This window comes from Nilaparvata lugens, chromosome 2 (assembly GCF_014356525.2).
Source record: "Nilaparvata lugens isolate BPH chromosome 2, ASM1435652v1, whole genome shotgun sequence".
Taxonomy (NCBI): Eukaryota; Metazoa; Arthropoda; class Insecta; order Hemiptera; family Delphacidae; genus Nilaparvata; species Nilaparvata lugens.
The window spans coordinates 30,245,847-30,259,011 of record NC_052505.1 but is presented as its reverse complement, the minus strand read 5'-3'; the positions used below and the strand labels follow the sequence as shown (position 1 = coordinate 30,259,011).

General features: G+C 35.5%; 1 protein-coding gene across 1 annotated transcript in view; it reads right to left on the bottom strand.

Moving 5' to 3' along the window:
• The window catches only part of LOC120349849 (zwei Ig domain protein zig-8-like), a 282,131-nt gene that overhangs the window by 65,559 nt on the left and 203,407 nt on the right, over positions 1-13,165 (bottom strand). Inside the window, exon 4 of the mRNA XM_039420984.1 lies at positions 5,162-5,270. Within this exon, the coding sequence (XP_039276918.1) occupies positions 5,162-5,270 (109 nt within the window). The remainder of the gene's footprint in view (positions 1-5,161; positions 5,271-13,165) is intronic.

Sequence of the window (13,165 nt, the reverse complement as noted above, 5' to 3'; positions counted from 1 at the left end):
CCTCACTTTATCCATTCTGGTCAAAGCACAGCACCTTCTCCAAAACTCCATTTCGACAGCTTTTATTTTACTTTTTGTTTTCCTGTTTGTCACCCAAACTTCTGCACCATAAGTCATTACACTTCTCACGATGGTATTGATATCCTGTGCTTAGTTTTCTTATGGATATTTCTACTCCATAAGATTGGGTGCAACTGCCTTATGCAACTTCTTGTCTGTGCCAATCTGATCTTTATTTCTTCCTCTGTATCGCCACTTTGCGTGATAGTGAACCCAAGGTATTTGAATTTTTCTGCTCCTTTTATCTCAGTATTGTCATCAATGGTTAAATTTTGTGTTGAATTCCCATTTGTCTGCAAATACTCCGTCTTGTCTATATTTATTTCCAGACCAGCCTTCTCATACTCTTCCTTGAGTTTCCTCATCATAAAGCTTAGGTCTTCCTCATCCTGAGCAATCACAACCTGGTCATCTGCGAAACAAAGGGTGAAAAGGTTCTCTCCTCTGATGGGTATTCCCATTCCTTGGCACTTTCTCTTCCATGTCCGCAAGGTATCTTCTAAGAAGATCTTGAACAGAGTTGGAGATGAGCTGCAACCCTGCAACAAACCTTTTGATGTTTCAAATGGATGTGTCAAGCTTTTACCAATCCTATACTAATCCTGTTCCCGTCATATAGTTTCACTGTGGCATTGATGAGATATCGAGGTATTTCAAGGTTTTCCATCGCTTTCCAAAGTCTTTTTCGCGGCACAGTATCATAGGCTTTCCTAAGGTCCACAAAAGCAAGATGCACTGACCTGTTTTTTGCATACTTCTTCTGAATGATCTGCTGCAGAGTATATATATGGTCTATGCATGATTTACCCGCCGAAAATCCTGCCTGCTCACACCCAATCTTCCCTTCTATTTCCTTCTCTAGCTTTATTTTCAGAATTTTCCCATACACTCTGGCCATAGCTGAAAGAACGGCGATACCTCTGTAGTTTTCACACCTATTCCTGTCGCCTTTCTTGAATATGGAAGTCATATGCGCTGTTTTCCATTCTCCTGGCGCCTCCTCCCCATCAATGACTCTCTGGAAAAGCACTGTCAAGATTCTGAACAACTTTTTAGATCCACACTTGATCAGTTCCGGACTGATGCCACCTGGTCCTGCAGATTTATTGTTTTTTAAAGTTTGTATAGCCTTCTCCACTTCCTCCTGCAATACTAGAGTCTCTCGCTGTTCTCGATCTTCAGGAATCACCCTATCACCAAGAAACTCTCTCCTTGATTCTGTGAGCAAGTTTTTGTAATATCTCTCCCACTCTGTAGGCTTGATTTTGGTAACAGTGATTTTTTCTCTCCTATTGGTTCGAAGGGTTTTCAATACTCTCCAGGATTCTGAGCTTCTTGCACCTCCAATATACTGATCTATTTGTGAACATCGTTTTTCCCATTCATTGTTCATTTCTTGCACTATCAACCTTTTAACCTCTCTATTTTTCTCTTTATACTTCTGCAAGTCCTCAACTTCTTTTGTATTCACCATCTCTCATAAAGCACTTTTTTATTATTTATTTCTTGTTTTGTTATCTCACTCAAGTTGTGCTTATACTTCCTTTGACCTCCATCTTCCTCTCCTAACGCCTCCATTGCCGCTTGATGTATGCATTGCTTTATGTGGTTGTAGATTTCTTCTGGGCTGTCAAACCTGAATTCCATTAGTTTTTGGTCCATTCTTCTTTGATACAGATCTTTTATAGTGTCATCTTGCAGTAAATCCAACTTATATTTTCTCGTTCTTTCTTTTGCAGCCCCTGTTTCCGAAACATTAGAAATTTCTCCACTATTGAATTTACAGCCATTCCATGGAAATTCTAACTTTGACCAAAGCAATTGATGATCCGATCCACATTCTGGCCCTCTTTTAACACGTACATCTTTCACGCATATTGATGTTCTCTGCTTCATTATGATGTAGTCTATGATTGTTTTGAGCTTGCGAGTTGCTTGTGTCCAAGTGAACTTATGGATTTCTTTATGCCTGTAAAAACCATTGAGTATTCTCAACCCTTGTAGTTCACAGAGCTCTATCAGTTTCTCTCCATTGTCATTTAGGTTGTCCTCTCCAAAGCTGCCAACCACTGAGTCATTAATCCTCTTGCCTGTTCTTCCATTGAAATCACCTGCTAAGATGATTTCTTTTCGTTCATTTATTTTTTCAATGTTTACTCTCAGGCATTCGAAAAAATTTTCTTTATCTTGCATTTGACTGTCATCACTAGGACCATATACTCCCAGGATTACTATCTCTCTACCATAAATTTCCAGCTCTACTTCAATTATCCGCTCACTAATTGGATTCCATGACTTAATGAATCTTCTAAGTTTTCTCTGGATAAGCATACCTATCCCTGCTTTGGCTCTCTGATCTGTATCTACTCCACTCCAAAAAAGCAATGCTTCCTCCACCTCTTCACAACCACTACCCTTCTTTTTCATTTCGCTAGTCACCAGTATATCTATTTTCATTTTGTGGAATTCTTGAGTGACTTCTAATATTTTATTCTTCCAACCTTGTACATTCCAAGTTCCTAATATAAGCTTCCTATGTTGCTTTTTCCGTTTTTTGCATGGACTCCCTCGACTAAAATCTTTAAAGAGGTCTCCAATATTTTGAGCATCACTGCCTTCCCCGTATCCGAATGAAGGCTCCCTCTTGAAGAGGTGTGGATTGCCACCCGGGGATAATTTTTGGTTTTGCTACCCATATTGTCAACCTTTAAATTTTTGCCTGTGCTAGGTTGTTAACGCCTAACGCCAGAACCCCCTTTAGGAGGACCAGTCTGGCTCTTCCGCTCCTTCCGCCATTGTGACTAGCTGAGTCATCATCTGCCTTCATTGATATCTTATATATATAGATATCAGATATATTGAAATGGATATAATCATTCTGAATGATTCAAACTGCAAAACAGCATGCCAGATCACTCTCTCAAAAACGTTTATGGATCTGCTTATTTTTATGTCGTAGCTTGTGATTCTACAATGTGTGTTTCTGATTTAGCTTAGTGGTATTCTGTTCTTGGATTAATTGCTTTGTTGTGATTTTGTTGTACATGGCACTTGAGACAGAAAATTCTGTTAAAATGAAGCTGAGAGGTCTCATTACAGACAAGGAACGCCCACAGTGAGCGAAGCATTCTCTCTATTGTTGACATACTACTACAGAAACGTGTGGAGCTTTTAAAAATAAAAGACTTATTAAATGGTTGTTCTGGAGAGAAAAAATTTTTATGTCTCCGATGCCCTGACACATTTCAAATATTTTATCCATTTTTTATTTACAATGCAAATGACACTAATGTAATAACTGGTAGATACGAGGGACTTTGTCACCTATGAATTTGGAAGAAAAATAGCACAAGGACTACCTTATTATTTTACGAGAATTTCACGTTTATTCCATCTTTGTTCTGTTTCATGAATAAACAGTAGTACGAATGTCACGCTCATAAGAAGCATGATTCGTATCGGCCAATGGTACCTTGATAGGTCGCCCTAATAAGGTCCTTCACCTTGAAAGGTCGGCCAACCACCAATCATACGACCCTCTGTGAATTCCATGCTGTTCCATCCATGTTGCAGATGTGAGTTTACAGGATATTGGATAAATAATTAATATCAAAGTTAAAATCTCGGGAAAGATTAATGTTAAATGTAAGAATTTATTCTATTCTATTTTGTATTGTAGCAAAAGGTGAAAAAATTTGATTTTGATTTGATTTGGTTTTGTAGTATAAGTAACGACTCTGAAAAAAAATGTAATAATGAAAACACTAATTTGAAATTGTCAACCACTTTTTACTTTCCTTGCCCTATTACCATGGAGGTATTGCTTTCAGAAAAAAATTAAGGTACAACAATTTCTAAATTTCTAAACGTTTCAAGGTCCCCTGAGTACAAAAAAGTGGTTTTTGGGTATTGGTCTGTGTGTGTGTGTGTGTGTGTGTGTGTGTGTGTGTGTGGTGTGTGTGTGTGTGTGTGTGTGTGTGAGTGTGTGTGTGTGTGTGTGTATGTGTGTGTATGTGCGTCTGTGTACACGATATCTCATCTCCCAATTGAAGGAATGACTTGAAATTAGGAACTTAAGGTTCTTACAATATAAGGATCCGACACGATCAATTTCGATCAAATGCAATTCAAGATGGCGGCTAAAATGGCGAAAATGTTGTCAAAAACAGGGTTTTTCGCGATTTTCTCAAAAACGGCTCCAACGATTTCGATTAAATTTATACCAAGAATAGTAATTGATAAGCTCCATCAACTGCCACAAGTCTCATAACTGTAAAAATTTCAGGAGCTCCGCCCCATCTATGCAAAGTTCGATATTAGATTCCCAATTATCAGGCTTAAGATGAAATTTAAACAAAAACTTTCGAGTGGAAAGCATGAAAATCTCTACAATTAATGTTCAGTAACATTTTCACCTAAAATTGAAAATAAGCACGAAATTCGAGAAAATGTTATTATTTCGATTGCAAACTGTTGGCAACTGTTGACTCTATTAAATGATTCACTATGAAGAGATAGCAGACCACGTATGTCTCCAGCATCATTGTCCTGTCACCAGCTGGCTCAGATCTTTGTTTATAAGTAGACTTGAGATGCGCGTGCACACTTGCGTCGGGTGATCAATTTTCATAACGGCAAGGAAAGTTGTGTGAGTGCACCACACCAGATTTTCATTATTATAAATTATTATTTAGAACCAGGTTTCGTTACTTTACCAGCCACATCTTCAGCTGTTTGTTTTAAAAATTATTTTCATTATGGAAAAGTACCACAACATCACTCATAACACAACTGTAAGGTTGAAATGTAATGAAACCTGAGCAAGCCAGGTTACTCTATTTTCACAAGTATAATTATTATTCGCTAGATATTCTACTGCTTCGTTTTCTGAATATTATTTTCACGATCTTTACTGGAGATTGACAATTGCGTGGAAAACTCATTGAAATGAATAGTAATAACTGGATTGGACTTCTATTGCAAAAATATCACTCATTTGTTGTTACAATTATTCCAATTTATTTCACTCCTTGAAGAAAAATCATCAAATTTCAAGCATGAACTTCAATCAAACCACTATCATTTTGTGAATTATACTAACCTACTACATCGAGATGTAAGAATATACTGGAGGGTGGATGTGATGATACTTGGCACTCATAGATGCCTGCGTCTCTCTCTTGAACGAATTTTATCTGAAGCGTCCAGTCCTGCAAAAACAAACAAAGATTTAAGAATCACCAAAATAGATCGGAGGATAGCCTAATATATTAAGATTGAATCATGTGAGAGTCATAGCTCAAAAAGTACTGCAAATACTACTATGAAACAGAAAGATGAGAGAAGTAAAATGTGAACCCAGATCTGAGATTGTAATTATGATACGGAACATTGAAATGTAAAATCATTTCTACATCAAACATAATTATTTCACATTTATGAATTTGAACAATGTAATATTGTTATCAACTTGTAATTAATGAATTCATAAATTATCACGTATTCTAATGATGTTTTTGAAGCTAAATTTCGATAGATGATGTTCATTTTATTCTCCTCAATAAGGTTAGATACAGAATCCAGGGAATGGATCATGAATATTATCATCCATCATGTTATTTCCATATTATTGAAGTTACATAGGCATTTGGAGTCATTGTTTATGGTGGCTATTGTTCCAATGGAGAATGAAAAAGGGTCAATCAATTTCTGCTTCTCAAAACTCAACCAGAGAGTATAGAATCATAGAGGAACAATAGCATAAGTACGCCTCATACCATCGGATATCTACTTACGCTATTGTTTCTCTATGATAGATGTAATTACATTCTATATTCTATAAGTTACATTCTCTCTGAACTCAACTGAAGGCTGATTCATTTGTTATTCATAGGTACTCATGAGGAGGTTGAATATTATTTACGGGGAAATACTCACGAAGATTATGCATATCTGATTGCACAATCTCACGATTAATTTTCTGAAAGTTGGTTTTGAATGAATGAACTTTCCTGTCTTTTCGAAGACATGGAGTGCTTCGGCCATCATGCCATTCCTAAGTGTCAAATTGAATGATTCAATATCAGTTTTGTGACAAAAACAATATTCTGAGTTGTAAACATGCGACTATTATTAGTGTTATGCTCAATACTTGGTAATCATAGCACTGGGAATACTAAATATGACTTTCATATCACCAGGAAGCAATAAGCAAGCTATTAATATTTTGAAATAAGCTCGAAATTTCCACCAAATTTCTACAAAACTAGTTTGTTCAAAACTATCCAGGAAATACAAGTTGTATAAATTGCGTCGCTGCAAAAACTTTCCTTGATAACTTCTATTGGAGAATCTCGTTTGCTCAGAACCTGAAACATTCTTATATCTTTGTCACTCCTACTCCATTGTAATACTCCCTTCTCACTCCTACTATTTTGTCTTGTCTCCTTCTCATTTTCGTATTGAACCTTTCTCATTCTATCCTACATTTTTGTTCCTTCTTTATCTCACTCATATTTCCTTGTACCATCTCACTTCTACCTCCTTGTAGTGTATATCCTTCTTTTCTATTTTTCTTGCCCTCTCTCTCTCTCTCTTCACTTATAAAATTGGAACAATAATTTTAACAAGTTTTGTTCTCCCTTCCGTTGCAAGTTTTTTCCCTGTCCTGGGGACGTGCTCAGTTTATAGAATATCAAAACTGTTATTGCAAAGGGAAACTTTCATGTGGATATTTGTTCCAAGAAACTATAAAATAGTTGGAAGTTGTACCTTTTTACAGCAAGACTTCTGGGAAGACCTTCAATAGTCATTGGAAGGGTGAGTTGGAAAACTAGGGTACTTGTAGTAATATTTTTCACTCATGTATAGAAGAAGTATTGAAATATTTGGAATCAACCAGGCAAATTTGACTAGTTGCCTGTTTTTCCAGCTTTAAATTTGGTATGTTTCTAATAAGTATATATTGATGAATTGAGTGAACTCTATCACAAATCTATGATTTAATACTATCAAGATTCTAAAAAACTTTCGATTGAATCCACGATAATACCAAGCAAACTCCATGACTGCTTATAATATGATATTGTTAATTGATTATTCAATTTTTATCTCCCAATGTTGATGAAAAACTGCAACATTGATTGAAATGAAAATATACTCTTATAATTATCTCCAATATGAGAGAGAAATTCTCTCACCCCTTTGTATTCACCACGATTCCTCTGTATCAATTTATCATTTTTTCAACAAATAAACAATAAACTCAACTCATATCTATTCTCACCTCTCCATAACGTCCACCCATCTACACAACAATCAAAATGGATTCATTACCAGAATTCAATTCACTATTCATTACCAGAATATCAGCTGAGCTTTAGTGTTTACGAATTTGTGTTTTTTGAATAGTTACAAATTTTTCCAAATAACTCAATATTACTCGTGGCAAGTGGTAATTGAGTGGAATATTTCTAATTAATTTATAAATTAAAGCCATCTAGATTCGAAATTAATAGTTTTGATGTTTATTTTGGACTAAAATTTTATAAAAATTGTGAAATTCTAACCTTATCTTGGACTTTGTCACCTATAAATTTGGAAGAAGAATAGCACAAGGACTACCTTATTATTTCATCTTTCAATGTTATTACATTAGTGTCATTTACATTGTAAATAAATGAATAAATAAAAGATTCTCTCATTCCCAATTCCACTCAAAATCACCTACTTTCCAGCCACTTTGGAAAAATCGTGATGGTCCATAAGCCTTCAACCATTTCCACTTATTTAGCGCCAATTCAAATGAAATTGCAGAAACTAATTTATTGGTGTCCATGAATTATGAGAATTTGATATTCGTATCTGACTTCCGTTGAAGTTAGCTACTGTAACTTCTAATAATAATTTTCCAACAATAAGAAGATGTTCAGCATGAACGTTTTTTCTCCTCGTATTGGTGAGAGAGAAAAAGAGGAATAGGGTTGTGGAAAGATGGAGATAGAAAAAGAAAAAGGAGGAGTGGAAAGAAAAGAAGAAGAAAAGAAAGAGGAAGGAGGGAAGGAAGCAAAGGTTATGAGTTAATAATGAAGCCACCAGCACTGTACGGCACACAGTATGTTCTTGTGCTGTTATCTGGCTGTAATAATTCATTAAAAGGTACACATTAAAATTCCACGGCACCGCACTGCCACAAATTACTATAATAGCTCCCCTTTCCTGTCTTCTTCTCCTACATCTTGAATTTCTTCTTCTTCTCATTCTTATTCTACTGAATCTTATTTACAATCTCATTCTACTCATTCTCACACTTCTTATTCTTATTATATCAATTTTAATTCTTCTCTTCTTTTTCCTCCTCCTCCTCCTTTTCCTCATACTTCTTCTACTTCTACTCCTCCTCCTCCTTCTGCTTCTTCTTCTTCTTTTTCTTCTTCTTCTTCTTCTTCTTCTTCTTCTTTCTCTTCTTCTCCTTCTACTGAGGATTCTATCAACTTTCCATTTCATGTCATTCTTCTCTTTCTGACATTGTATTCTTCCATCTTCAATTCCTATTTCACTTTCTTCCTTTGGATGCATTCTTCTCTCTCTACTCTGATATATTTCCACCTTATTGTCCATCCCTTCGTTCTGCATTTTCTCCTCTTTTAAGTTTTTTCATTCTTTTCCTCATTTTCTCTCCTCCTACAGATGTTTCTTCTCCTTCACTTCCTCCGATACTTTTCCTTATTTTTTTCTCCTCTCACAGAGGCTTCGCATTCTTTCTCTTCCCGAATTATTTTATTGTCTCCAGTTTCTCGTTTTCCAGTTTCCCTTCAGATGCTCTCTTCTCTTCTCTCTCAAAATATTTTATTCCCTTCATTCGGTCATTCCACTCTTCTTCTTATTCCTCTTCTTCTCCACCCTCTTTTACTCGTTTACCTTCTGCTTCTTCAACTCCTCCAGTCTTTTTTCTCTTCTCCTTGACGGTTTATTATCAAAACTACCTTGCAAGCTATCTTTGCATTTCCTCACTTTGTTCTATTTCAGCTTCCCCAACTCCTATTTCCCACCACCTACACATCATCCATCCCATCTCTCTGCTTTCTTCATGTTTATTGCTTTCACAGCTTTCTTTCTGAAAGCACTTGAAATAACCACTATTTTATGTATTCTACCCTTCAACGAGTTCTGTTAGTTTTTTATTATAGTTTGAGTCTTTTACGATTCACTGATAGTAGGGAAGTCAAGTCACTATTTGAATGCTGATGCTATCCTTTGCTCTATGGGGAAATTCACTTTCAGCTGTCAACATCAGTCGAGAGGAAGCATTAATGTTTCTGGGAAGGGATCATGTTAATTTGAAAGAATCTGAATATTGAGATATGAATCATGTTCAATACAATAGCTTGCTCCAATAATTACTGTCTAAACTACTGTTCAATAACTTAGCGTAAATCATACCTCGGACTCACGATATAGATTCAATAATAGATTTGATAAGAATATATATCTAGATTTGAATATAATAATACTGACTCAGAAGAATTGGATTCTCCAACTCATGAGAAATATTAGTTTCTGGAAGTGGTAATTTTGAATTGGAATCTATCTTACTCGAATGTATTCCTTTTCAATAAACTCACTTATCTCTCCACACACAGATATTTTTCTTCTTCTTATCATATGATTTATCATTAGTTTCTGATTCCTTTTGAGTGCTCTAGTCTCTCTTCAACTCTTAGTATTCATTTTCCCTTCCAATTAAAACTCTTATTCCAAATCTGGTTTCCATTCTCTTCTTACTCTTCAGCTATCCATCCTATGTCTCCTATACTTATTCATCCTCTGTTTTTTGCTTCTCTTGTTGCTTCTTTCTTTGTAGTTTATTTAAATTTCTTTCCACATTCCTCATCTACCTGTGACTCAAATCAGTCTCATTTCTCTCGAACTTCTCTCTCTTTGCAACTGATATCACGGTTTTCTGATATCCCACTGATTCCTTCTTCTCATCCATTATTCCTATACAACCTCACTGATATGATAAATACAGCTGACTTAGTTACCATAGTTTGTTATTCCTTGTTGAATCTCATTTTATCATGTTTCATCACTTGAGTTCAATTCTGTCAATTGGAGCCTATACTTTGATCGAAATATCGGTCTTTTCTTTTCGAATTCAATTGACAATATTCTAAGATGGAGCCTGGAATTAGCACAATATACTTATGACATTATTCACCTAGGGTACCAGGTGAACAAATTAAAATTTGCTAAGTCTTTTATAATTTCCTCTTCTCGAGTTATTCATATTTTGTCCGTCTCATTCTTCTCAGTGACTCTTATAATTTTCTCCCTCCTCTTGTAAATCTTTTCTTCCATCACTTATTCTCACTACTCTACGTCCTCATTAATACAATCGTTCACCTTATACCACTTTTTACCAATTCCTTCTCTTTCCTCCTTATTTTTCATCCTACCTCACATTGATTCTTTCTTCTTCCGTAACCAAACACCCCACTTCAGAGACTCTTATTGTTGTCTTTCTCCTTTCCGTCTTACTTACATAATTCTTCTCTCTTTCAATATTCTTTGCTATCTCATTTTTCCATGCTCATCCCATAACTCTCCAAAACCCATGATTCCACTACACCATCGTTCTCCACTACAAATTCACTCCTTCTCTTTCCTTATTCATCCCACTTCAACTTCCCTTTCATATCGCTCACTCATTCTTCTCCACTTTCTTTCTCACTCACTCATTCTCCTCCCCCCTTTCCTTCTCACTCACTCATTCTCGATCCTCTTTTATAGCTCTTCAAAACGCATGATTCTCCTTCCTGACGAAGACGCTCTCCTTCACCACAACTTGATTTATGACCAATGGATGGATGACAAATTTTTATCTTCTGCATCAGCAAAAGCAATTCTTCTTTTCTCTCCATTCCATCAAAATGGCGCAATGGCATCCATATTTGCCGCTCAGCTCCATTGTGAGATTCACCTCATACGGTCAGCATCAGCTCAATGAATAGCATCAATGTTATTTTGAAAGGATGCTGAAATTTGAGTGTATATCCCACTTTAGAACTGCTCCATAAATAAAAGTCGCTCATCTTGCAAAAAGATCCACTTCAAACCACCAATAAAGATTTATTTATTTTTGATGTTTGATGAAAACGGGGAAGATTCATTGATATCAACAAAAACAAGGAGAAAAAGGAGAAGGAGAAGATGGAAGGGGAGGGCCAAATATCTCGTACGTGCTATATCTATATTCATGATTATGTAATATATAGATCAATATATACAGCGTACGCTTCTAACAATAATATAGCACAATAATATTATGGTTCCCAAAATTATTGGTTGTAAAATTGCACAAATGACAAATATTCTTCCAAGATGGATGATAAAATGCTGGAATTGTGAAAGTTGAGCTACGTTTGATAACTCTGAGAGAAGAATCCATGATATTTATCTATTGTCCTCAAGGCCCTTGGGAGCTGGTCAATGAATGTATTTATTATTTGTTGTTTTGAGGTTGGAAAGAAGGGTGATCAAGGGGTAGTGGATGAAGAAGTAGGAAGACAATTTTAATAATACGAGAAACGAGAAAAAGAAGAGGGAAAAAATAATTTTCTAGAATTGAGAATAGAAGAGTAGGGAGGAAAAAAGGATATGGATAATCAAAGGAGAAAAAAACCGGTTGGATAATAATCTACTACAATTTTATCCCATAGAATAAAAAAATAAATCAATGTATCTATTTATCATCTCGGTTAAACGATAAACATCAAGTTTCTGGGGAATAACAGAACCATCTTTAGTCAATGTTATATTTTAAGTTATAATTTTAATATGATTATAATAGATATCGTTGATGATAAAAGTAAAGATATGAGGAGAAAAAGTCAATACTTGTAGCATGTGAAAAGATATCGCTCCTCACATATTCATGACGATCATCAGTTTTTCTACGGAAGTTATTGTTCTCATAGCTTTGCAAAAAGTTTATGAGCTATTTGGCAAAATGAGGGACCGTAACAAGAGTTATCTATGTGAGGCTCTAGCTGCATCCCTTGAGAAAAGTCTTAGAAGTTTCTGCATATTAATTCATCGTAAAGTTCATTCCAATAGATGGGGATACGGGAGGAGCTTGATGCAGGTAATAAGAAGTTGTTAACTTGAAATTTCAGTATGTTCTTGAATTCATAAGAAACTGCATAATAAACGATGATCTTCGGAGAGCTTAGTTGATTCTTATAGCCGAGAGAGCAGAATCTAAAAATGGAGGTGGCATACTGGGAATGAGTGTGATATGGAAATTGTTTATGAACTTTGAATTGTTTCAAAGAAATGAATATTCAATGAATATTAAAAAAAGAATGAACATTCTGCAATTGAAAATCATTATCCTCCACCTATCCTCCAACCATAGTGGAATCCTCTATGTCCTCTATCCTCTATGAATCCTATCCTCCTCCAATTCGATAGTGGAATGGACAAAGAAAAATGGCCTTAAGCTTAATCCCATCAAAACACAACCCATTATAATTGGATATTCTCGTCTTATAAACAATATTGACCTTGAATCGATTCACAAAATTAGTGTAGACGGTAATGACATTCCTTACTGTAGCTCAGTTAAAAATTTAGGCATTATTATGAATAATACTCTTGACTGGTCAGAACAAGTGAACAAAACTTGTAAAAGGTATTCTCAGCATGCATGCATTGAAGAAAATGCACGATATCTCCCTAGAAACATTAAATTATTATTGGTTCAATCTCTCATCTTCCCACATTTAATGTATTGTAATTCTGTTCTTAACGATATGCAAGTCACTCTGAATGATAAATACAGCGTTGCCAAAATTATGTCTACGTTTCGTCTACTCTCTCCAACGCCATGATCATATCACCCCAGCCCACATTGCTAGTTCAACATTAAAGCTTCCGATCAGAGGCTTTTTCGAATAGTCAAGCTTGTTAGAGATATCTTGATATACGGTAATCCGAACTATTTAAAGATGATTTCAAATTTGTCTCTGAAGGTAGGAGGATAGATGCTTCACATACTAGAACCGGAGAAGTACTTTAAGGATACCCAATCATCGAACTACTA